This window comes from Monodelphis domestica, chromosome 1 (assembly GCF_027887165.1).
Source record: "Monodelphis domestica isolate mMonDom1 chromosome 1, mMonDom1.pri, whole genome shotgun sequence".
NCBI classification, from domain to species: Eukaryota; Metazoa; Chordata; class Mammalia; order Didelphimorphia; family Didelphidae; genus Monodelphis; species Monodelphis domestica.
This window is the reverse complement of record NC_077227.1, coordinates 84,297,053-84,322,303: the sequence shown is the minus strand read 5'-3', so window position 1 is coordinate 84,322,303 and position 25,251 is coordinate 84,297,053. Positions and strand designations below refer to the sequence as shown.

Sequence of the window (25,251 nt, the reverse complement as noted above, 5' to 3'; positions counted from 1 at the left end):
CTGTTTGTTTGAAACCATCTGAAAGACTTAACGATAAGGTGCATTTAAATATTTTCAAATATATATTAGTAACATATATAAATAATAGTGCTTCAAAAACCTGTTGTACAAACTACAAAGATATTATAAATGTATATTTTAGTGCAAATCACCAATTTTGTCATTTTTTCCTTTAAATAATATTTTATCTGATCATTTCCAAGCATTATTCATTAGAGACATAGATCATTTTCTTTTCCTCCCCCCCTTAGCCGACGTGTGATTCCACTAGGTATCACATGTGTTCTTGATTCGAACCCATTGCCATGTTGTTAGTATTTGCATTAGAGTGTTCGTTCAGAGTCTCTCCTCTGACCTGTCCCCTCAACTGCTGTAGTCAGGCAGTTGTTTTTCCTCGGTGTTTCTACTCCCACAGTTTGTCCTTTGCTTATGAATGGTGTTTTTTTCTCCTAGATCCCTGCAGATTGTTCAGGGACATTACACTGCCACTAATGGAGAAGTCCATTACGTTCGATTATACCACAGTGTATTAGTCTCTGTGTACAATGTTCACCTGGTTCTGCTCCTCTCGCTCTGCATCACTTCCTGGAGGTTGTTCCAGTTCACATGGAATTCCTCCTCTTTATTATTCCTTTTAGCACAATAGTATTCCATCACCAACATATACCACAATTTGTTTAACCATTCCCCAGTTGAAGGGCATCCCCTCGTTTACCAATTTTTGGCCACCACAAATAGCGCAGCTATGAATATTCTTGAACAAGTCTTTCCCCATTATCTCTTTGGGGTACCAATTTTGTCATTTTTAAGTGTTTTATTGCATTTTTTATGAGAGATTTTGATTTCTGGTTTTTCAAATATCTGAGAGATAATTATTTTTTAAATAATATTTTTATTTTCATTCAAGAATTTTACTTTTGGGGGGAGAGGGACGAGCATTATTATTTAGATCCTTAGGAGAGAGAGCATAACATAATGTAGAAAGTAGAGACAGAAGACTTAGTTTCATGTCCTAGCACTTTATTAGATTGAAGGTCTTGAACAAGTCATTCTGCCTCTCTTGGCCTCAGTTTCCTTACCTATAAAGTTAGAATTGAGCAAGATGATTTTTAGGTGTCCTTTCTAGCTCTTAACATTCTGTGGTTCTTCCTGTCTAAAAGCTAATGAAATACAGATTGGCTGTTGTAGGCCATTTGTATAAGACATATGACTCCTTTGTAAGTCTACTTTCAAAATAACTTTTATTTTTGATTGATTAAAGTTAAAAGAGGCAAAAAATATGTTAAGATTGGAAAATAATTATAGCAAAAAAAATGGATAAATCAATGTACCTGATAATCAACTTTATAATAGTCATATTCCACTGTTTTTTCTTGTTTAATTAATAACCACTATTAAAGAAGAAATGTGTATTTTCTCTAATTCCTCATTATTTAAAATGTTGATGTAATTTTTAGAGATATTAAAATTTTTTGCATGTTTTGCACAACAAGCATGTTACCAAAATATAGACAGTGTTAAATTTCATTACAATTATTTCAAAATCTTTTCTAGGTCATCACAAAAAAGGTTCAAGCAATTGGTAGACAGATTGCTACAGTTTATTTCTTTACGCCTGTTTCCTGCAAAGCCTGAAGAATTCCCACCTATGACAAAATGTTCCTGGTGGATTCCATCAGCAACCAAAGTCTTGGCTTTGCTTAGTAGGTTTTTTTCCCTTCTTCTAGTTTTATCTTGCACTTATTTATTAAGTAGATTTAAGTAATACTATCTTTCCCCTGAAGATTATACAGAAAGGCTTAAGATCTCTCCAACAAAGAGAATTGTGTAGTTCTCATTTTAGTGGTAGTTTTCTTAATAAATTTACTTGAATAATATAGTACATGCTTAAATATTTTACTAAATTATTTCTCCCTGTAGATCAGTGGAGTTTGAATCACATTTTGTAAAGGCAGCATTCATATATGACCTATTAAACTCTGATTTGCAAGAAAGAGATTTCTATTAATTTACAAAGGATCATAGGAGACAGTGACTGAAGTTGTAAAACAGTATGTGGAAATAGTGATTGGCACCCTTTATTGCTATGATCACAATGGTTTGTATGTATGTTTGTAAAGAAATCATTGGCAGAAGTTTCCACTCAGTTTAAAAGCACCCTTTGCAAATAGATTTAGAAATGAAGATTACTAATGGAAATTTCATTCTCATTTCATACATCAAAATACTTTATAGCAGGGGCAGTGAAGTGACTCATTGGATTAAGAGGTAGGCCTAGAGAGGGGAGGTCCTGGGTTCAAATCTGGCCTCAGACACTTTCTAGCTGTGTGTCTCTGGACAAGTCACTTAACTCCCACTGCCTAATCCTTACCACTTTTCTGCCTTAGAACCAATACACAGTATTGATCCTAAAACAGGTGTTAAAAATAATACTTTAATATACATATAAGTATATACATATACATACAATAATGCATAGAAGTTGCTTGCAAATCAATTTCATATGTAAGATGATGAGGCTCATGCCAGAGTTTTTCTTTTCAGATGCTGCAAATGGTCTGGCACACCTTCCTATTATTCCTTATACTGATTTTTATAATTCTACACTGGATCATATTGATCTCATGGAAGAATATCACACTTGGCAGTGCTTTGGAAACTCTAGAAGGTAAGAAAGATCACTTACCAAATGCAGCCCTTTTTCATCTATCTGATCATGAATAACAAAGAAAAAAAATGATTTAATTAAAAAGTAATTTTGTCACTTACTTTCAGAAAAAGACCTTATACCAATATATTAAATAGATTATAAAAGAGTTTCCATTTAACACAGTGACTTTGTTAGGTAGATTCCCCAGGATAGTTCGGTTTTAAAAAGAAAGAAAGAAAGAAATGTTTTTCCTTAATCTGTTTTCTGTTTCTGTTTTTGAGCAGGTTTTCCTTCTGTCAGTATCCATTTGTTATTTCTATAGCTGCAAAAAAAATCATTATTCAGAGGGACTCAGAACAACAGATGATAAGCATTGCCAGGGTAAGCCAGATCATAGAAAAAGTTGTATGTTGTCTATAATCAATACAGTGAACATGCTTTTTGACTTTTCCTAATTTAACTGGTGAAACTTCAAAATAAACTTTTAAATAGTGGATTCCAGACAATATTAGGAAGCTCATGTTGACACAAACCTCTTCTAGAATGCAATTTTACAAAATTTCAGCGCCTCAGAGGTTTAAGGGTCAGTCAGAGTTTATCAAGTCCAAGCTGTAGTGTAAGAATCCTCTCTATGACACAACCAGCAAGTAATTATCCAAATCCATACGTAAAAACCTTCAGGGACGTGCAATCCACTACCTCCCAAGGTTACCTGGCTCTCTTAAACAGTTCCAAGTGCTGAAGAAATTTTTTCATACAAAATCCACCTCCCTGCAACTGTCATCTTTTTCTCTTCATTTAGCACTTGAGACAATCAAGACAAATTTAATCTGAAAGCCACATCACAGTTCTTCAAATACTTGAAGCCAACTAGCTGTCATAACTCCCTTACTCACAGTTGGAAAAGTCCACATATAGGTCAACTAATCCATCCTGCACCTGAACAGAAATTCCCTCTACAGTTTACCCAACTCTACTCCAGCCTTGCCATCACTAATTCCTTAAGCTATGCTGTCATTATTCTGGTTGTTCTATTATTGACCTACTTCAGTTTGTCAGTTCCCTCCCTAAATATGACATGCAGAACTGAGCATTGTATGTCTTATATGGAATGTTAAATAGATGGTATAAATCAAGATGAATAACCTAGACAGACTTCCCCAATCCATGCATTCTTTATTTTATACAAAAGTGGTCCAGGTCTTCTTATTGGAACTCATTGCTCAGATTCTTGTATCATCATGCAAAAAACTCCCTGAGGTAGCTTGCCAATATCTCTGATCTTGCCAGCCTTCTTCAAGTAGAGTTAGGTGAGATGAGAGATGAGAAAAGGAACTCTGTTGTAAGATCAAGATACAGTACAGTGGGAACATCAGCTAACTATCATGAATACTATTTCTTCATAACTAAAGATTGAACATAACTAAACATTGAAACATAACTAGTATTGAATTTACTTTTTTGGCTGCCTTTGTGACATCTCATCAGACTTGGAAAGTAGTAGAAAGACTAAATACTAAAGTATAATTTGTTGATAAAGTCTTGGGTTAGCATAATTCTTTAACAGCATCATCCCAACCTTAAGTGACAATTGAAACATGGCTAAAGGCATAATGACCATTTTGTGTATTCATGGGCATATTCTGAAACAAATGGGACATGTGCCAGTTTTACAAGAAACCAAATACATCTCCCAGAGACTTAGAATATGTGCGAAAAAATTTGGGATGGGGAGAATGGTTCTGATATGTCACATGTTCTAAAGAAGATGGAATAAATATTATTAAGCCCCTTCTAGATGCAAGATGTGTGCTAGAGGAACAAAGACTGGGAGGGAGAGAGTTGTTTTTAAAAAATTTTACAAAGATCTACAGGAAGAATGCATTAAAGTCATGTTAAACAAATAGAAATGGGAGTCACTAATCCCTACACAAGGATCCCTTAAACCACACATTGATTTAGTTTTAAAATGTAATTTTATTTTTTAGTATTTTTTAATTTTTTGTTAAATATTTTACATTTGCATTCTAATCTGGCTCAGCTACACTCAGAAGGGTTGCCGGCTGCCAGCAGCATAGGCATGTTTGATATCCTTGCATTAAAGCATCCCAAGATAAAATAGAACTTCACATTATGATAAGAAAGGCACACCAGAAGCACTGAGCTTCCCTGTTATCTCCAAAGACTTCAAATTGGTATCATTTCTTATTTAAGCTATAGTTGACTTCATGAGGGCCTTTCTTTTTGTCTCTTATATTTAATTACATATCTCAAAAAATGTGAAAACATGAAAGAAGTATTTCCTGTGTGCATTAGAGTAACTGCTATGCCATCATTCTCTTTCAGGAATGTTAAATAGATTTTGTAAATCAAGTGGAATAACCTAGAGGGGCTGCCCCTCATTCATACATTCTTTATTTTATACAAAGGTGGTCCTGGACTTCTTATTGGAACTCATTGCCCAGATTCTTGTACCAAATCACCATGCAGAAAACTCCCCAAAGCTAGCTTGCCAATATCTCTGATCTTGCCAGCCTCACTTCAAGTAGAGTGATGTGAGATGAGAAAAGGAACTGTCGTAAGAACTCCCATTCCTAATGTATCTCAGCTAGGTGTTAGGAAAGCAATCTGATCAAACTAAGCTGTATTTAACTGCAAGTTTGCAGCCATCCCATGCCCAAGAGTGCCTGCTTGTTAAGCCAAGTAAATTTCTTAATTGGTAGAATTTCAAGTTGTATGAGAGATGTTTTGGAAAGGGCCTGCAGAGAGGTTTTTCCTTAAATTACACAATTCAGTCCAGTCGGCCTATATGTAAGGTGTGTCCTAGGATAGAGAAGTTATTAATCTCCCAGATCCTTCTTTCTCACAGGTGACAGAATTTAAAGGTCTCTATGACTTGCCCAGGGTCATACACTTTAAGCATCTTTGACAAGATTTGAATTCTGGTCTTCCTGACTCATATCTAACATTCTATCCACTCTACCATCTAACTGCCACAACAAATCTAAGCTGTCTCCCACCAGAAAATCCTTGAAAGATTATTGTTCCCAAAGTTCTCTCTTCACTACGATACATATTCTGAATTCAATCAGACCTTTTATGGAATGATTTCTAGTCCTTCTCCCTGTCTTGATCACTCTCTGCTGCATATATACTCCAACTTGTCCATATTTGTTAAAATACAACATTTCAACCTAAATATATCCCATATGTTATTTGACCAGATACTGGGGGACTAGAATGAAACTGGACTAGATTATCTCTAAAGTTCCTTCCAAATGTAAAATCTTTGATTGTGTAAAATGACAATTCCATGACTCTCATATTTCTAGATACTATTCTTCCTAATATAGCTCAGCATATTATCTTTCATGGACTTAATATATTTGCCATTAGGGGCAGGTGGTGGCTCATTGGATAGAGAGCCAGGACCATAGAGGGGAGGTCTTGGATTCAAATCTGGCCTCAAACACTTCCTAACTGTATGACTCTGGGCAAATCACTTAACCTCCATTTCCTTGCCCTTACTACTATTCTGCCATAGAATCAATACATAATATTGATTTTGAAGTAGAAAGTAAAGGTTTTTTTTAAAATTATTTGCTATCCATTAAAATCACCAGGATGTCTTTCTCACTTGAAATGTTTTCCAAACACAACTTATCCATCTTGGACTTGTATATTTGATTGTAAGATTTTGTATTTTTCCATTAACTTCCTTAAGATTAGATTTAAACTATGAATCAAGCCTATTGGGATCTTTTCTAGATGCCAGTTCTACCATCTGGCATGATGCCTATTCTTTTTGCCTTTTTGACATCTACTAAACATTTAATAACTTTACCTTGATCAAAGTCATGAATAAAAATGTTAAATGTCTGGGAATGAGTAAACATTTATTTAGTGCCTACTATATACCAGCACTATGCTAAGTGTTTTTTATAGATTTTATCTCATTTGGTCCTCACAACAGCCCTGAGAGGTAGATGTTGTTATTATTTTTATTTTACAGTTGAAGAAATTGAGGTGGACAGGGATTTTAAAGACTTTCCCTGGGTCATAGCTAGGAAGTTTCTGAGGCTGAATTTGAACCAAGGTCTTCTTAAGTTCAGACTCAAGGTTCTATCCATTGTAACACCTAACTGCCTCTTGAATAGATCTCTGGATTCCTTTATAAGAGACCTTCTTCCAGTTTGAAATTGGTCATGAATCACTTTGTGAGTCTAATCTGAGTTTTAGAAAAAATTATCATTATCTTTTGTTTTCAATATCACCTTTATGCCCAAATATGTCTCTTTCCTTTCCCAAGAGATCCAGCATTTGATACAAAAAAAAATGATGGAAAAAACCCCAGTGCATCAAAAATAACACACATATCAACCAAGTCAAACAGTTTATTTATGCTTCTACATTCATATTTCACTACTCTTCAAAAGGTGTTTCTCATCTCTTGAAAGCCAAACTTAATCATAATTGTAAGACATTTGGAGAATTTTTTTCTTTCCACTCAAATAGTTGTAATAATTGTATATTTTGTTTTCCTGAATCTTATTACTTCACTTTACATCTTTCATATATCCTTTTCATGACTCTGTTTTCTTCATATTTATATTTTTTCTGTGAAATAATATTTTGTCATGCTTATGGACCATCATTTTATTTAATCATTCTCCAGCTGTGCTTCCAGTTTCTTTACTTCTTATCAAAAATGATACTATAAATATTTTCTCATGTAAATGGGATCTTTCTTTCTATCTGTGACATCCTTGGGGTATATGCCTAGTAGTAGGATCTCCGTTAAATGATATAGACATTTTAGTCACTTTCATAGCACAATTCTAAACTGCTTTCCAGAATGGTTGGACCAATTCAGAACTAAATCAACAGTTTTTAAAAGTGTGCTTTTTTCCCATAGTTCTTACGAAATTAACTTTCCATCTTCTGCCATCTTACCAAATTTTCTATATATGAAATAAAACCTCAGAATTGTTCTATTTGAAATTCTCATATTATTAGTGATTTGGAGTAGTCATTCATATGTTTGTAATTTTGCTTCTGAGAACTATTTGTTCATATCCTTTGGGAAAGAATCCAAGTTTTCAGCCAATTCTAAATTTACTTAAATACCATCACCTATCCTGCAATAATCCAACATGTCCACAAGTCTATCATGAAATGCTTTGTCAAACACCTTACTAAAATTCAAATGTATTATGTCATTGATATTCTCCTGATCTATCAGCCTAGTCACCCTGTCAGTAAAAAAAAGTATATGAAGTTACTCTTACATGATCAGTTCTTTTAATAAAAAAAAATAACCCTTACCTTCTGTCTTAGAATGGATACTACATATTAGTTCTAAGAAAGAAGAGTGGTAAGGGCTAGGCATTTGGGGTTACATGCCTTGCTCAGGGTCACAAAGCTAGGAAGTATCTGAGGCTGTATTTGAACCTAGTACCTCCCATCTCCAGGCCTGCCACTGAATCACCTAGATGCCCCAGGACCAGTTCTTACTGAACTAATGTTCTTAGTGATCACCTCTCTCCTTTTTTTTTATAATTTTATTTTCCAATTTTTTCTTCTAAGCTGGAATGAGCTCATCTGTGCTCTTTCCCGTGCCTCTTGTGCTGTATTATACCCAAGTTATGCCCTACATGCTGAACCATGTTCTCCCCTCCTACCCCAGCTTGATGGACCCTCCTTGCTGTCCTTCCACATTGTTCTGGACTCGAACACTGCTTCACTTTGTCTTCTGTTGGTCCCATTCCTCGCAAGATTCATTTTGAGATGCTTTTGTTTTATTGTAGTTATCTAGAGGATGAGTGAACTCTGTTTTTTACTCCACCATCTTAGCTGATCACCTCTTTCCTTTCAAAATGTTCATAAGCCATTTCTTTAAGGGTATGTAATAAAGGTTTTTCCCAGGAATTAGAATCATAATCACAAACCTATACTTTGAAGGATTTATCTTCATTCTGCTTTTGAAAACTGGAAAAAAGATTTGCTCTTTTATAGCTTCGTGGCATCCTCTACATTTTTCACAGTTTTTCAGAGCTTAACAACAGTAGTTCAGCACTCACTTCAAATTCTTTTGGTTCCCTAGGATGTGGTTCATTCAAGTGATTTGAATTCACCAATGGTACCTAAATAGTCTCTCGCAATATTCTCATTTGTTTGGAGTTTCAATTCTCTATCAATCATTTTTGACCTAATCTTTTCATGATGATGATTTTCCTTGGTATAAAATAAAAAAGGCAAAATGAGAGTTGAGTTGTTAGTCCTTCCCTCTCTGTGTCATCATCATCCTCTCATCATTCTCATTCTAAGAAATCATCTTTGGGAGGAGCCAAGATGTAGAGTAGCAGAAAAGAAATACAACTAAGCTTTCATTCATAAAAAAGATAGAAGGTTCACCTGGCTTGAAAATCCAAGAAAAAGCCACAATAGGTCATTTTCCCAGTCCAACTCATACTAGGGAGATAAGCAGAGAGGCCTGTGGACTCTGGTTCGAAATTTAGCTAGGTAGGAACAGTGATGCAGTCCATTTTAGTTTAAGAACTATATAGAAATTTTGAAATATAAACCAAGGAGTCAAGATGAATATAAGAAATGTAAAAAATGAGCAATCATAAAGGACAAAATAAGTATAAATAATTTGTTAATATGAGCAGATAATGTATGTGCCCTATTAGAACACAATTATAATCAAGTCATAGAGAGAATCTAATAAGACAGAAAATGTGAGAGTAGTTTTATGTTTTGATAATCTCAAGAAGAGAGAAAGAAATGAGTCTTCCAGGGTTGTCTATCCACAGTACCACCTAGCTGCCTCCATTATTGACCTCCAGAGCTCATCCCTACTTTTGTTCTTCTGATTCTTTTTTTTATCAGTTTTGTTTTAAAAAGCATTCCATCTATCCTGGACCAAATTTTCTTCTTGAATTTCAGACCATGGATTTCTATTTATGTCAACCATTTATTGAACCAATTTAACTCTATACTATTTTCTACTCTTCGTCATGATACCATCCTGGGTCAACCACATGCTTTTATTGTCTAATCTAAACCGGGCTGTCACTGCAACAAGGCAATCCTTCTAATCCTCCCTGATTTAAAGTGATTTTCCTAAAATGCACAGTGTCCCACACCCCAAATAAACTCTTACAGATTTCCTGTAGCTAAAATAGAAACTCTGTAGTTCAACTCTACTGATCTTCTTAGCCTGTTTCTCATAAAAAAAATTCTCCATCTCCTTTCCCTTTGCACTGGCTTGCCCCTCATTCCTAGGATGCTCTCCCTTCTCTCCTCCAAGTCTTAGAATTCTTGGTTGCCTTCAAGACTCGGCTCAAATTCCGCCTTTTTCCAGAGAGGCATTTCTTGGACTTTCCAGATGCTGATGTCTTTTTCTGTCTGCTTCTTTCATATATTTTTCTTTGTACATTTCTCCCATGATAGAATGTAATCCCCTTGAGGACAGGAATTGCTTTTATTTTTTATTTGTATCCTTAACATCATAGTACTTGATACCTACTCACTTAAATTCATATTGATTGGTTAGTTGATATCCATTCTCTGAGCTCTTTGAAAGTTACTCCCAAAACTAATGGTGTATATGTGTCAGTCTATGTCCAGCTTTCCCCTGATTATCTAATAGAACTGTATAAATACTATGGTCATATTACCCCCAGAATTCTTATCACTTCTGCTTTTTATTAGTTCTTTAGGGTTAAAATGAGGTTTAGAAAAGAGTTAGAGCTCTCAAAATTCATACCTTATTCTCAGATAACCTTTTTTAAAAACCTTTCTGTCTTATAATTGACATTAAGTATTGGTTCCAAGGTGTAAGAGCTATAAGGCTAGGCAGTTGGGGTTAAGTGACTTGCCCAGGATCATCACACAGCTAGGTAGTATCTCTCAAATAACTTGTTAGTCAGCTATTTACTTTTTCATACTTATAGATCCAGAAGCCTTTACTCAGGCTTTAAATTAGTTTCCAGCTCTGCTTCTGTTAACCTTTCTGATAGTTGACACCATAAATGCTTTCTAGATATAAGCTCTGCACTCTCCATAGACCCAGAACCTAATTGTTTTGTTTTCTTAGGGATTAGGTCCCTTATTCTTGAGGTAATTGCCCAAGGCACAGACTAGATCTACCTTTGAAAAGCAATCTTTTTTCCTACATCCATCATCCCAGGGACTTTGCCCAGCATATGACAGAATAAAATTATTACCTATTCTTTAAGAAAAGCTAGTCACAGACAAAAACTCATGAGGTTTGGCTTCAGACTATCACTCCTCCCTTACCTATCATATCTAATTATCATGTTAGAAAAGTTATTGCCAGGCCCAGAGACGGGAAGACCTAGGTTCAAACCTGACCTCAGACACTTCCTACTTGTATGACCCTGGAAAAGTCACTTGACCCCATTGCCTAGCCTTTACCACTCTTCTGTCTTAGAACCAACACACAGTATTGGTTCTAAGACAGAACGTAAGTGTTCTAAAAAAAAGAAAAGTTATTAATTCATTTCATAACATAATAAATATGTTTATTATTATATTTGTCAAATCAGTTTTGTTGTCCATTTCATTTATACATTATTGACATTTTATTTGTGATACTTCAAAGATCTGTAATTTCAACTCTGGGTTTTTCTTCTGCCTATGTAGATCATGAACTCTCCTTAACTTAAAAATGGTTTTCCAGAGTTACTGTTACTAAAAAAGTTATGTTGCTTTTCCTGACTTTTTTGGACCTTCCCATCTATCCCTTCCCCATTCCTCTTCTTCTCCCCTCCCCCTTGATGGTGAGCCTCTCCAAATTTAACTAGGCTATTCCTTGAATAAATAGACCCATACTTAGAACTTTTCCAACTTATTAAGACTTTTAAAAGTTTGAGCTCCACTGGTATGTCCTCAGAGGATATAGAGTCCCCTCCACACATCATGATGAGGCATAGGAATGTAAGACATTAGTGGAGGATGACACTTAGTTCCATCTCTAAGCACATAGTTTATTGCTCATTCATCATGCTAATCCATTCACAGCTTACAATGATTTGTAGTGTTTGTTTTTTAATAAAATAAGAGTACATAGGGAAAAGAAGGATTTTTAAGTCTGGTTTAAGAAACTAAAAAGAGTCTAAGGAGCACAATTAGCATAAAATCTAAAGATTATTTCCTTTGCTAATTCAGTTCCAGAAGGCAAATATTTTTTTTTGTCACAACCCAGGAAGAAAGCTTTGAGTGATTGGTGACATGCATAGTCAGCCTTTACTGATCAAAGGACTCAAAAGGGCTATGAGTATGGGGGTACTAGAAGAAAGTTCATTGCTTATGCCTGCCAAGAGAGTTCCAAAGCCCACACTGTCTGTTCCCCTGGAGAAAGAGTTTAACAGGTATTTTTCAGTAGAAAAACTCACCCTTGATCTTGTATAGATGCTGAAACCCAGTAGTGTTAACTTGAAATAATTCAAGGAGTAGTCCCTATCACTAAATCTATTTTGTTTTCTTCCCTGTATTTGTACTCGTAGTATTTAATATTGATTTTCAGTAGTTTTCCCTTGACCTATGATTTTTGAGATGGGGAGGGCAGGCAGGAACCTAAATCAAAACAATGCAAAATTTTGTCAAAATTTTTCCTAATAGTAATCCATTTGTTGATAATTTTTATTTCCTTAAATGTGGCATATATGGACCTTGCCACTAACTAGTCCTCTTGATGTCCTTGGTCTATTATTACTTAGGGCTCTGACCCTGAGGGATGGAAGAAGCTAAACAGTAAATCATTAGGTTCAACTCACCACCCCAGAATAACAACAGCAAGAATAACTTATGTTGACAAAGACTCTTACTGTTAATAAAGTACTTTCTTCACAACTGCCCTGTGAAGTAGCGAATATTAGTAATGTGGTCCCTGTTTTACAGACGACGAAGTTGAGGTTGGGTTCTAAAGTGACCCAGTACCTGCTAGCAAGCATCAGAACTGGACGCCGAACCCAGATCTTTGGAGTCCAAGTTTACTCAGCTTTCTAGCAGGGGGTTGAATTTTTTATATGATTTAAAGTTGCCAGGAAGGCTCTTTTGATCAAATTATCTCCTTCAGCCTGTCTTACTGTTTAAAATTCCATCATTTGAGTGGTCCTCCTTTTGGTCAGAGAAGCCTAACTCCTATTAAAATATCAGAGAGAAAACACATTGTACCTTCCTGATCTTTTAACAGTTTAGTGTGGTTTAACTTATGGAGTCTTTTCCAATATAGCAATTCACACTGAAGGTAAAACCTACTGAAAAAAAAAAAAACATTGGACAGAATGGAGAGAAAAGTCCTGAGCAAAAGATAACACCAGACTGAGAAGTCAGACCTCATTCAGATGCTATATTGAGGAACTTTGGACTACAGCAGGGGAGGACCATAGGAGAATATTAGCCACAAAGGAATGATGGTGCCTAGACCCAGAAAGATTTAGTATAGTTAATTGGACAGATTATGAAAATAATCTTGTTATATGAGTACTTTTCTTAAAATAGTTTGTGTTTAAAAAGAAAAAGAATGGAATTCGTAGTACTCTTATGTTCAATGACAATATTTTTTGGCTTTTACCTAATACACAAGAGTTCTATTTTCTTTGTTGCCAGAGAAATTAATGTCCTTTAAGAGATATTTTTACTGAAAATGAGTGGAGGAGGCTGTGAATATGTCTTTGTGCCTGCTCATACTTTTTTAAAAAATTCTTTTATAAAATGCCCAAAATATAATTTGCTAGATCAGTTTTGGTTTTGGAGTAAATAGTTTCTGTTTTGTATTTTATTGACAAAACTAGAAAACCATCTCACTTTAGAAAATAAATTGGAACTTCATTGTAAATGCTTTCCATTTCTTATGGTTATTCTAAATTCTATAAGTTAAATTATACTAATATGTTAAAAGATCAATAAGGCCAAATTCTTTAATCCCATCCAAGGTAGGTTGATTACTGAAGAACCTTGTCATAAGGCAGTTTCACTATTACATGTCTTCATAAGAGAGTACCTTTATAACAAGATTCCAGTGTAAAATTATCATTAGCTTTTGGAAATTATTACATGATCTTCTGGTGAAATAAAAATATTATGTGTATTTCTGTGGTCTTATCCTTTTTACTAATTAAAATTTTGTAAAATTACATTGTGAAAAACTGAAAATGATCTCTTTCTGATTCAAATAGCAGAGTCTGGTGGACAAAGTTTCTCGAAGGCAGAGACCTGACATGAATATGCTATTTCTAAATATGAAAGTAAGAAGAACACATCTTGTTAGTGATTCACTCGATGAGGTATAGTAAAATGATTCCTCACTAATATTTATCAGTTAACTACTTGATATTTTCTGTTCAGTCCACACTTGATATACCATAGAAATAATGCTAAGTATTCCTTTTTCTAAGTAGCAATAAATGTTCCTCATTTTATTTTGATGATATGATGGAAGTTAGGTTATATGCATAATTAATAATAAAACCTTATATTCAATGGAATTATAAATTATCAGAACTGGAAAGGTTTTAGAGATCATTTCTTCTAGTAGTCCCATTTTGTAGCTGAGGCAAAGTGAGTTATCAAAGTCACACACAGCTGGTTAGGGACAGCACAGAGTCTCTCAGACTTGTACCCAGACTTCTTAGTCCCTTTCTGGTAGAAAAGTTTCTGAATAGTCATTATTTCAAAATAGGAGATAAATTGGAAAAAATGAGACATCTGGGCCCTGATCCTAATTTTGCCACTATCTAATTAAACAGTTTTGTAAAAATCACTTTTCATTATCTGTAAATGAAATTTTGAAATTAGATGGTTTTTTAGGGTTCTTCCTGCTCTAGTAAATTTTGAGCTCTTTCTAGATAATAATCCATTTTCCACTAATGTCCAAAGCTTTAGCCCATTTTTCAGTTGGACTGGAATAGTCATTATTTAATTATCTAAAGTAGTTCAAATGATTTAAAAAATTTTAATAACAAGTTGATAGATTGGAAAAGTAATTCATGTGTATTCCCCTCAGTTAAAAGGTAACATCTTTATTTTTAATATCTTCATATTGGGTTGATATTTTCAAACAGTTGACAAGGAAAAGAGCCGACTTGAAAAAGAAGCTGAAAGTGACATTTGTGGGTGAGGCCGGCCTTGATATGGGCGGCTTGACAAAAGAATGGTTTCTTCTCCTGATTCGCCAGATTTTTCACCCAGACTATGGTGAGTAATTACAATGAAAGTTGTGCAACTAACATGTCCCCAAGATACTCCAGATTTACAATTATAGGGGTAGTTAGGATGTTCAGTGGATGGAGCACCAGACCTAGAGATAGGAGGTCCTGGGTCCAAATCTGGCCTCAGATACTACTTCCTAGTTGTATGACCCTGGGCAAGTTACTTAACCCCCATTGCATAAGCCCTCGCTGCTCTGTTGGCTCAGAATCAATACAGAGTATTGATTCTAAGATGGAAAGTAAGGGTTTATAAAAAGCAATTATAGTAATTTAACCTAGTTATCTAAATTATTGTGATTGCCCTCCCAATTATGCAATCATAGACACAAATGCTAAAATGCCATTTTTGGATTGTAATAAAGTAAGTTTAAACTTGAAAGTTTTAACAGTTTCATGATATGAGTACCCAGTGCACCTATTTGGGAACAATAAGGAAAGAATATTTCTCAATGCAAAAATTATCAAAAAAGATTTTCAAAATGCATGACCATCATAGTTTCATATCTTTTCCTTTGTTCCATAAACTACTTCAATTTATCCTAATAAATTAGTCTTATGAGTATTATCTATTTAAAACTATCTTGTTGATTCACTATAACATATTCTATTCATTTATTAACTGATTTTGTCTTAATACTGCTAATGCTTTTCATGAAGGTGATTCTTTGGTCTCCAATTTTTCATTTAAAGAATGACAAATGAGTTAAATAAATACCAAGATTTTAAATGTCTTTTGACTTCATTTCTAACTAAAAATAGGGTCTTGCAACAAAATATTTTTAAAACTAGTAGAATATGATTTGCTAAAGGAACTAAATCTATGAAAGTTAAATATGTCTCTAAGTTATAAGGGAACAAGATATAATAATAACAAACTGTCCTGGATTGTTATGCCATGACATTTGAAAAATAATACAGAATTCTTACCCTTAGTTAATATGGTATTTGGTACAGGATTTCATTGGTATGTGGAATCATTCCATAGAAACAGTTGGCAACTACTTCCTGCCATTTTATTCCATTTAGTGTTTGTTCATATCTTTCCATAAATCACAAATAGACGTCTGACACTATGTGATATCAGACTCTTCCTTCAGGGTTTCAATATTTTAGGAGTAATAAAATCCTAATATAGTCCTTCATCATGATGTGAATATAACTAAGGTTTCTCTGATAATGTTCGTGGAGCACCAATTCTGGTGGAGCACCAATTCCAAGCATGAGAAGCTTCAGTATAGTTCTGGCAGCAGGATGTCTGCTTTCTGAGGACTAACTCATGTAAGGATGAAGAAACTTATCATAGGTAACCTGGTCACTCAGCTATGACACTCATGAAACAAAGGAAAATAGGAAATGTTCATTAGTACTATGAAGCCATCTTCCATCGCTGCCGCGGTGATAGCAAACTAGTGGAAATGAGGTCAGAGAGTTCTGAATCCATTTTCAGATTATCTAGAAATGTGAACTTAACTTTTGATATTGTAACTGAGATTTTTGGCCAGTGACTAACAAGTGGACATATTACTGGAGGGACTGAATTATATCATTCTTTATATTCTTGCAATAAATGAAAGACAGACAGGGGATGCTGCTAAATGGAATGATGGCTCACATGGTCCTTAGAGAAATAAAGGAGCTAGCAGAGTTGATCTTAATCATTCATCCAAAAGCAAAAAGAAATATCTTTTCATGAAATATATGATCATCTCATATTTCACGAGCAAGTCATGTAATCTCTTTTGAGCCTCAGTTTCCTTATTGGAAAAATAGTACTAATAATACTTGCAATTGCCTCAGGATTATTGTGAGACTGAGATGAAATAATATATATAAGATGCTTTTCAAATTTAAAATTACTATATAAATATCAGTGATTATTTTTATCATCATCTAAGTGGAAACATTTAACTACAACTTTTTCCTTTATAATTTTTGGATCAGACTTGTGACTTCATTATCCATGGAATTCCTAGTGAAGAAAATTCCCATACACTTCAGATCAACACCTGTTGTGCCATTTATAGAGTTAAAAAGTTGCCTCTGGCATTGAGGGGTTAAAGGTTGCCCAGGGTCAAATAGCCAGGATGTATCAAAGACTGGACTTAAACCCATACCTCCCGAAGTCTTAAGCTAACTCTTGGTTCAATGTATCACACTGCTGCTCTAGCTGCAACTTCTTAATGTCTTGTCATACCACCAGAAAGCTGACTACAAAGGTATATTTTTTTAAATTATTACAACCTATAAAATAACCAAAGGTCAGTTTTATGCAACCGCCTTCAGCTTCTAATGTGATAGTGGCAAAGTGACAGGAAAGGGGAAGGAGAGTACTAAGAACTGTATGATTCCATATAAATACATAGGACGTTTAGTGTATAAATTGGTTTACTTATTGGCATTTGATATTATATAATCTTTGTCAAACAGCCAACAGCATAACATAGTACTGAAAGAAAATGAGTTATATCCAAGACCTGTAACATTCTTATGAATAAAATAAGTTTCAGATTATAGCCCCTGCCCCAAAAGCCTTGAAAATTAATTTTTGTTTCCTTTAGAGAGAATTTATATAATTATATATATAATGAGGATGTTCCAATCATTTTAGCCCAATTTTTAGACTAAGTGAGCTAAGATGTTTGAACATAAGTATGGCATTTTAGAGATTTGCAAAGTATTTTACATATATTATCTGACAATGATAATGATCAGTGTAATAGACTTCGCTAGATATAACCTATCTTCTTTGGAGTACAACTCTTAAGAATTCTCCCTAGGATGTTTTTATAACTATCTCTTTTTTTCACTATCTTTATTAGTGGGAAGTAGGAGAGTCATATGGATAAATAAAAACAGTGGGTAGAGCCCAAATTTAATTTTGCACATTAAAATTTTAAATTTATCTGCCTTATATGCCACACCAGTACGATTAACATGATAATATTGATTTTAATTTCATTTACTTTATTCCTGGATCTACTCTTTGTTTAGGGCTAATAGGCAATAGAATTCTCTCAAGGTAGATGCCAGAGAGAATGACAAAACTACAAAATCCATGGCAAAGAATTGAACTTAAAGGAATGTCCCTCAATTGGGGAATGGCTGAACAAATTGTGATATATGATGGTGATGTAATACTAATATGCTATAAGGAATGATGAACAGAATGATTTCAGAAAGAACTGATAAAGAGTGAAATAAGCAGAGCCAGGAGAACATTATACACAGCAACTGAAATATTGTGAGACCATCAAATGTGATAGCCTTTGCTACTAACAACAATACAATGATCTGGAAAATTCTGAGGGACTTATGAAAAAGAATTGCATCCACCTACAGAAAAAGAACTGTTGGAGTAGAAATGCAGGTGCAAACATATGATTTATCATTTGTTTCTTTGGATATATGATTTGGAAGGTTTGGTTTTATAAGATTATTCACATATTACAATTAATAATAAGGAAATGTGATTTGCATGATAATATATGTGTAACCCAGAAAAAAAATTTTAAAAATTAAAAACAGATATAAAGTGAATTTCAAAATGTAAACTTTTTGTTAGTGAATAAAATATCTTATTCAAATAGTTATGTGAAACTGACATCCATTGAATCAGAAAAAGTTGCTTGACTGATGTTTATATATATAAAGAAACTGCTGAACGTATGAATTTTCTATGTTTTGTGTAGCATACAGTTCATATTTGTTAATATATTGTTTTATTTTATTGTGGTTTCCTTCCTTAGGCATGTTTGCATATCATAAGGATTCACGTTGTCATTGGTTTAGCAGCTTTAAATGTGAGAACTATTCTGAGTTTCGGTTGGTTGGAATTGTATCCTTTAAACTGTCCACTAGGAGGTGCTAACAGACTAGAGAAAAGATATTTACGTATTCCAGAAAATTACAACCACATTATGTAAAATAAAATTATCTTATTAAGCATTACTAGTTTCCACGAACTACTAGTAGTAATAGTAGTAGTAGTAGTAGTAGTAGTAGTAGTAGTAGTATTTCAGCTTATCAACAGGATAAATCAATTAGTAGAATCTAAAAAGCCAAAGAAATAATTTTCTTTTGTTTTTTCCCTAGACAGTATTTATGCAATTAAAATATTTACATTCCAAATATAATCCGAATGATGAGAAATTGAAGTGCTTTAAAACATTTAAAAATATGAATTATTTGTTCATCCATTATTCAGTATTTTTGTATTCTTTAATTTGATGGGGTGTATGAATGAAGAGGGACTAGCACCTCTGTTGTGAGGGCTTGCCAGTTTTTCAGGGCTGCTCTTCCATCTTTGGTGTCCACCTGGCACTCACCTCTCACCTGTGGTTCTAAGAAGCCATAGCAGATGTAGTGGCCACACTCTGGTAAACTACCTCAGGAGATGGGCTAAACCAAGTTGAAAGTAATCGATGGACCTCAAATTCATCAGTGAGCTAAGGGTTGTCTACACCAGGCATGTGAAACCTTCCTTGGTAGAAGGGGCAGATGAGAACAGTTTGTTCCAGCAGCCATGAAAGCAGTTTAAGCAGGTGCTGTGGAGCACTTAGAGCACATTGAAAATGATAAAGTCATCCACTGTATCCTGTCCCCAGCCATCCTGACTTTTGTCTTGCTACTAGACTTTGATGACTCCAGTAGAGAGAATGAGACTGATGACTTTATGCAAATGCTCAAGTCAGATCACCTCATGATGTCTTTGGTACTTTTTGAAAATAAAAGACAAACAACAGCAGCTCTCTAATTTTGTAGTTACTATATAAAATCCCCAAATAAGATTACCTAAGAATAGTAAATTCGTTTGAAATATATCCGAAGTACACTGTTCCAAGGCATACAATATCTAGTTATAATAATTAATGAATAAGTTAGAGTTGATAGAATGAATACATAAAATTGAATAGGGTAATAGGGCTTTTACTCCTTTAAATTCTTAGGTATAAATATTATCAAGAAATTCATTATTAGTACCAGCAGCACAACATACTGCCTTATGCTTACTGTATGTAAGGGTCTAGAGTCACACAGTGTAGAAAACATGGGTGCTGCTCTGTAGGAGCCACAATCTGATTGGGATTGTAGACCATATACATGAAAAACTAAATAATATATTGTAGCATATATTAAATGTGATTAAAAAAACAGGAGGTACTATACAGATTCAAAGGAAGTCTGGATCAATGTGGACTAGTTGAGGAAAACTTCACAGAGATAACAAACTTATGTTGATTCTGGAAGAAAGTCCATGATAAAGAGAAACCTAGGGAAAATGGAAGGACAATCCAAGCCCAGCATGTAGGAGCATATATAGCATATCTGAGAGATGAATAGACAATTTTGGCTGGAGCAGACAGATTGGGTAAGAGAATAGTAGAGATAAAGCTAAAGAAATACGGTAGGTTCATGCTTCAGGGTCACATTAAAAGATGCATCAATAAACTTAAAGTAATAACTTTATAAGCAGAATTGGTTATAGAAATAGAGACTTTATATAATCTTTTATATATGTATGTACTATTTTATACAGTCTCTGAAATAGGAATTTGGTTACTAACATTGCACAGTATTAGCACATAATATCCAACTTAAGATCATTGTTAGTTTTCAGTTTGACTTGAGCATGCCCAGTCTTCTCCAACAAGTTTTTATTTCTAAATTATATATATAAAACCAAAGTCATATGTTGCAATTTCCCCTCTGAGACTATAAAATGGATAGTTTCATTAGTGACCTGATATAATCTTTATTTAGTTGGAGTTTAAATATTCTAGCATGTGATATAAAACTCCTCTTAGAAAATGGGTCAGTGTTACATTCCTCCCTCACATCTGTCATAATATAAATATATACATCAAAAAGCCACAAACCTGCAAAGTTTATAAATATATCTGTCTTACTTTATTTTAACTTCACAGTAATCTGTTCATATGAAAGCCATTGAATTAACTTTTCACTGTAGGAGTTTAACTATCCTATAATTTGTCAATAGCATATTTATGTACACATTTTAACCCAGATCTTATTTCTTCAGACATTCTAATTTTAAAATTCCTAAAATGACCATAGCCAGGATCAACATTGAGGGATACTAGTTTTAGTAAACTGCTTCTTCAATTCATCTACATACATGTTGATCTAATTTAAGAATGTTTTAGACATTCTTTAGAAATAGCTGAAATAGGTACCTTTTGCGTTCTTGAATCAAGATTTTAAGGATGTTATGAATTCTATCAATTTAAGCTTTCCTTTTGTTGTTAATAAAAAGTATTTTATTAATCAAAAGTGAGGGAAAATCTTTGAGGGAGAATAAAGGTAGTCAATATAAGTTGTAGAAGTAAATGGGTAAGTGATGTTAAATATAAAAGCTGGAATGAATGAATGAATGAATGAATGGGCATCTATTAAATGCCTACTATGTGCTCTTCACTAGGATACAAATAGAAAAGTAAGGAAGTCCCTGCTCTTAAGAATATAGAAAGTTTTCTTCTACACGTTAGATGGAAACGTCCAGTAGTCCTTAAGATTCATTGGCAAAGCAGATGATAGCTTTAACCACATTTCCATTGATAAAATCATGTCTCTTACTAATAATGAACCATTTGACAGTGCCAAGGACTGTGAAAGAACTTTCTTTTGTGGATTTTTCAATAACTTTGGTTGCTGACAAGGTGAGAGGCTTCAGAACCTGCAGAAGTTCTTAGCTGGTCATCTCTTCACAAAGATTGTTACCCGAGATAATGCTAGTGGAGAATGAGACTCAGAAGAGACTCTAGAACACTAATGCTTCCCAGGGTTCTTGGGATTATCTGCCTATCAATGCCAATAGGTGCATTGTTGTTATTGGGCTGGTAGGGATGAGGGTTGCCTTCTCCACCAAGGATGCTTTCCTGGATGATATTCTTTTTAAAATGCAGTTGTTATCATGGATTTGCTTTTAATTCTTAACATTTAATATATGTAGCTTATGGGACTAGCTGTATATAATAGCATCACTTTGGATATTCGTTTCCCGCCCTGCTGTTACAAGAAGCTATTAAGTCCTCCCATTGTTCCTGGTGATCAGAACACACCAGTAGGCATCTGCAATGTTACAATAGATGATCTATATCAGATTATGCCTGTAAGTATAAATTTATTAGCTTCTTGTGATTCCATAATGACAAATCATTCTCTTCTTCTGCATATTCTATTTTGTAACAATCTTGTGCTCTTCTTTTTTTCCCTTTCATTTACTCATTTTATTTTGCATTCAATTTTCCCTTTCCTCAAAGATACATTTTAGCCTACCTATAGTATTCCTTGACATATAGTTGGAAATAGGGAAGCCAGTCATGTCACTAGATGCTATGGAAGTTTCATTATGGGTAAGAGGAAAGATGGGAACAAATTAGATTAATTTGTCCTGGCTAGTACATTTATGAGATAGGAATAAAAATAGGTTCAGTGAAATATTGGGAGACGAATTTGTAGGGTCAGAAGGATAGACAGGAAAAGAATACGATATGCATTTCCAGCATAGACCTAACTTTCAAGTTGTCAGTGTATATATTATCCAGATTTCAAGAATCTTTATGCACTAGTTTTGGTTCTCTCTTTTCAGTAATCCCAGTGAACTTTCTTTCCTATGTCTTTATGCTGCTTCTCAGCTGCTCTGATTAGGATAATGGTAAAGCACTGGGAAATCGCCCCTTTAGAATATGTTGGAACAGAGCCTTCCTGGCCTACAGGGACTGTAGTTGCAAAGGGATGATTCCACTACTACTATAAATTCATCAAGGGCTAATTATAGAAGATTGACAAAATCACTCTCTTGCAATGGCAGCCAGGGTTAGGAAGATTGCTTATAGAAAAAGGGAAGGGAAATTCCCCATAGGCTATAAAGCATATCTCTAGAGTATATATTATATGTGTGTACCCACTTAAACACCAAATTGAGAAAGATTTGGAATTAGGAAAATTTTAGAAACTAATCTTGTGATACTGCTAGAAAATTCTAATTTTATGGAAAAGTATTATAAGAAGTTATTTGATGCCACACTATATATAATACTTAGAATTTAATTTTAGAGGTCTTCTAAAATAGTGGTGTCAAATTCAAATAGAAATTGGGGCCACTAAACCCTACACAAGTTCCCTGCATGCCACATATTGACTTTGAAGCCCACATGTTGATATTATCTGTTTTATGATTTTAAAATTAATTTTGCTAAATATTTCAATTACATTTTAATCTGATTGGGGCATATGCAGGAGGATACCTCTGCTCTGAAACAGTCCTGATTCCCCAATTTTATACATGATAAAAATGCTGGCCTTGTGTAAGTTATTACCTCAGCCATAAGATGTGATGGTTAGGATTTAATCAGAACTTCCTCAATTTGTAGGGTCAGAGAGATAGACAACAGTTTAAGGGGAAAGAGTTCAACAAAACAACTTTCTCTCAATAGTATACTGTCATTGTCCCCAAGCCTTTCAAGAACAACAAAAAGATGGCACATTTCTCATCTCTTCTCCAGAGCTAAATTTGGTTACTGTAATTGTACAATATTTGAATTTGTTTTGTTTTTATTTCCATTTATATTGTTGCAGTCACTGTTGCATAGTCTTTTCTGTATCAGTTCTTACAAGTCATCTTACATTTTTCTGAAATTGACTTCTTATCCCATTGAGTGTTAACAATTTAGTCACTTCTTTTTAACCCAGTTCCAAACTGTTTTCCAGAATAATTGAACCAGTTCACAGGTCCATTGACAGGGTTTCAGATACCTATTTTCCCATATTCCCTCTAAAACTGACAATTTCTACCTTTTATCATTTTGACAATTTTCTGAGTATGAAATGAGTACCTTAGAGTTATTTTAATTTTCATTTCTCTTATTACTAGAGATTTAGAACAGCCTGTCAAATGATTGTTGATGGTTTGTAATTCTTTGGAGAAGTGCTCATATCCTTTGACATTTTGATTCATTAGAGGAGTAGCCCTGTTGGTCTCTTATATTTGCTTTAATTTACTATACATCTTGGATACCAAGCCATTGTCATTGATATTGGTTATAATAACTTTTGTCTAATCAAGTTTCATTTTTTATTCTAGTGGCATTGATTTTGGTTAACAAAATTTGTGTAATTGAAATTGATTTATCTTTTGTGGTCTCTTAGTTTTTGTTTGGTTAAAAAATTTTCCTCTATTCTTAACTATGCAGAGCCCCTCCATCTGTTTTCCGTGTGTGTGTGTGTGTGTGTGTGTGTGTGTGTGTGTGTGTGATGTAATTTTTAAATATTTAAATCATTTATCCATTTGGAATCCATTGTGTTGTATGGTATAGGATGCTATACTATTGTTTGTTTTTTTAATAAATTGCTTCCCAGTTTTCCTCGAAGTTCTTGTCAAATAGGGAATCCTGCCCAAGTTAATGTTACCTTACCTAATTTATTTTCTTGGGTAATGTAGAAATTTTCCTATTATCTAACTAACCAGGAAACTTTGCAATGATTTAAGAATATTTTCATGAGGATAATTTGGCAGAGGGTATAAATTTTTAGTCATAACATGAGATTTTTCAGAAAAACATCTCGTTTGTTAATAAAGATACACTATTCCAATCGACATAAAGCTAGGCATATATTAGCTTTATGTTTTAGTAGCATATAATATATGCATTTTTACAGGAATTGGCCCATGGATTAAATGAACTTTTATCATATGATGGCAATGTTGAAGAAGATTTTTATTCAACCTTTCAGGTAACATAAATGTAAAACAAAGATATATAATGTTCAAATCAGTATCAAATAAAGATTTATCGCCATATTTAATTTTTGATCATGTGCCAGTTAGAAGGTGCTGTATTAGTGGGCATGCAAAGATGCAAAGAAGATGAGCTCAGGAAGAACCCCTGCTGGATCTGGAGAATTCCATCTTTTCTTCCTGAACTCATCTTCTTTGCATCTCATCTCTTTTCTTTTGTCTTTGCCCATTTCTCTCGATCACGTTAGGTATGTGGGGAAAGTAATTGTACCTAATCATAATACTATTATTATCAGGGGCAGCTGGGTAGCTCAGTGGATTGAGATCCAGGCGTAGAGATGGGAGGTTTGGGGTTCAAATCTGACCTCAGACACTTCCTAGCTGTGTGACCCTGGGCAAATCACTTAACCCCCATTGACTAGCCCTTACTGTTTTTCTACCTTGGAACCAATATACAATATTGAGTTTAAGACAGAAGCTAAGGATTTTTTCAAAAAATAATACGACTACTATTATCTTCTCTCAAGTGCCTTATAGCCTAAAGTAGAAACAGAAAGATGGTCACAGATAGATTAGAATGACTTTGAATATGGGTCACTGGTGAG

At 34.2% G+C, this 25,251-nt stretch overlaps 1 protein-coding gene across 2 annotated transcripts in view; it reads left to right on the top strand.

Moving 5' to 3' along the window:
- Positions 1-25,251, top strand: part of HECTD2 (HECT domain E3 ubiquitin protein ligase 2) — a 126,597-nt gene that overhangs the window by 83,565 nt on the left and 17,781 nt on the right. Inside the window, exons 10-17 of one of the 2 annotated variants that reach the window (XM_007478819.3) lie at positions 1,555-1,703; positions 2,545-2,668; positions 2,935-3,031; positions 13,858-13,965; positions 14,743-14,875; positions 18,636-18,724; positions 21,860-22,018; positions 24,568-24,642. In XM_007478819.3, the coding sequence (XP_007478881.2) occupies positions 1,555-1,703; positions 2,545-2,668; positions 2,935-3,031; positions 13,858-13,965; positions 14,743-14,875; positions 18,636-18,724; positions 21,860-22,018; positions 24,568-24,642 (934 nt within the window). The remainder of the gene's footprint in view (positions 1-1,554; positions 1,704-2,544; positions 2,669-2,934; positions 3,032-13,857; positions 13,966-14,742; positions 14,876-18,635; positions 18,725-21,859; positions 22,019-24,567; positions 24,643-25,251) is intronic. The other variant, XM_007478820.3, reaches the window with a different exon arrangement.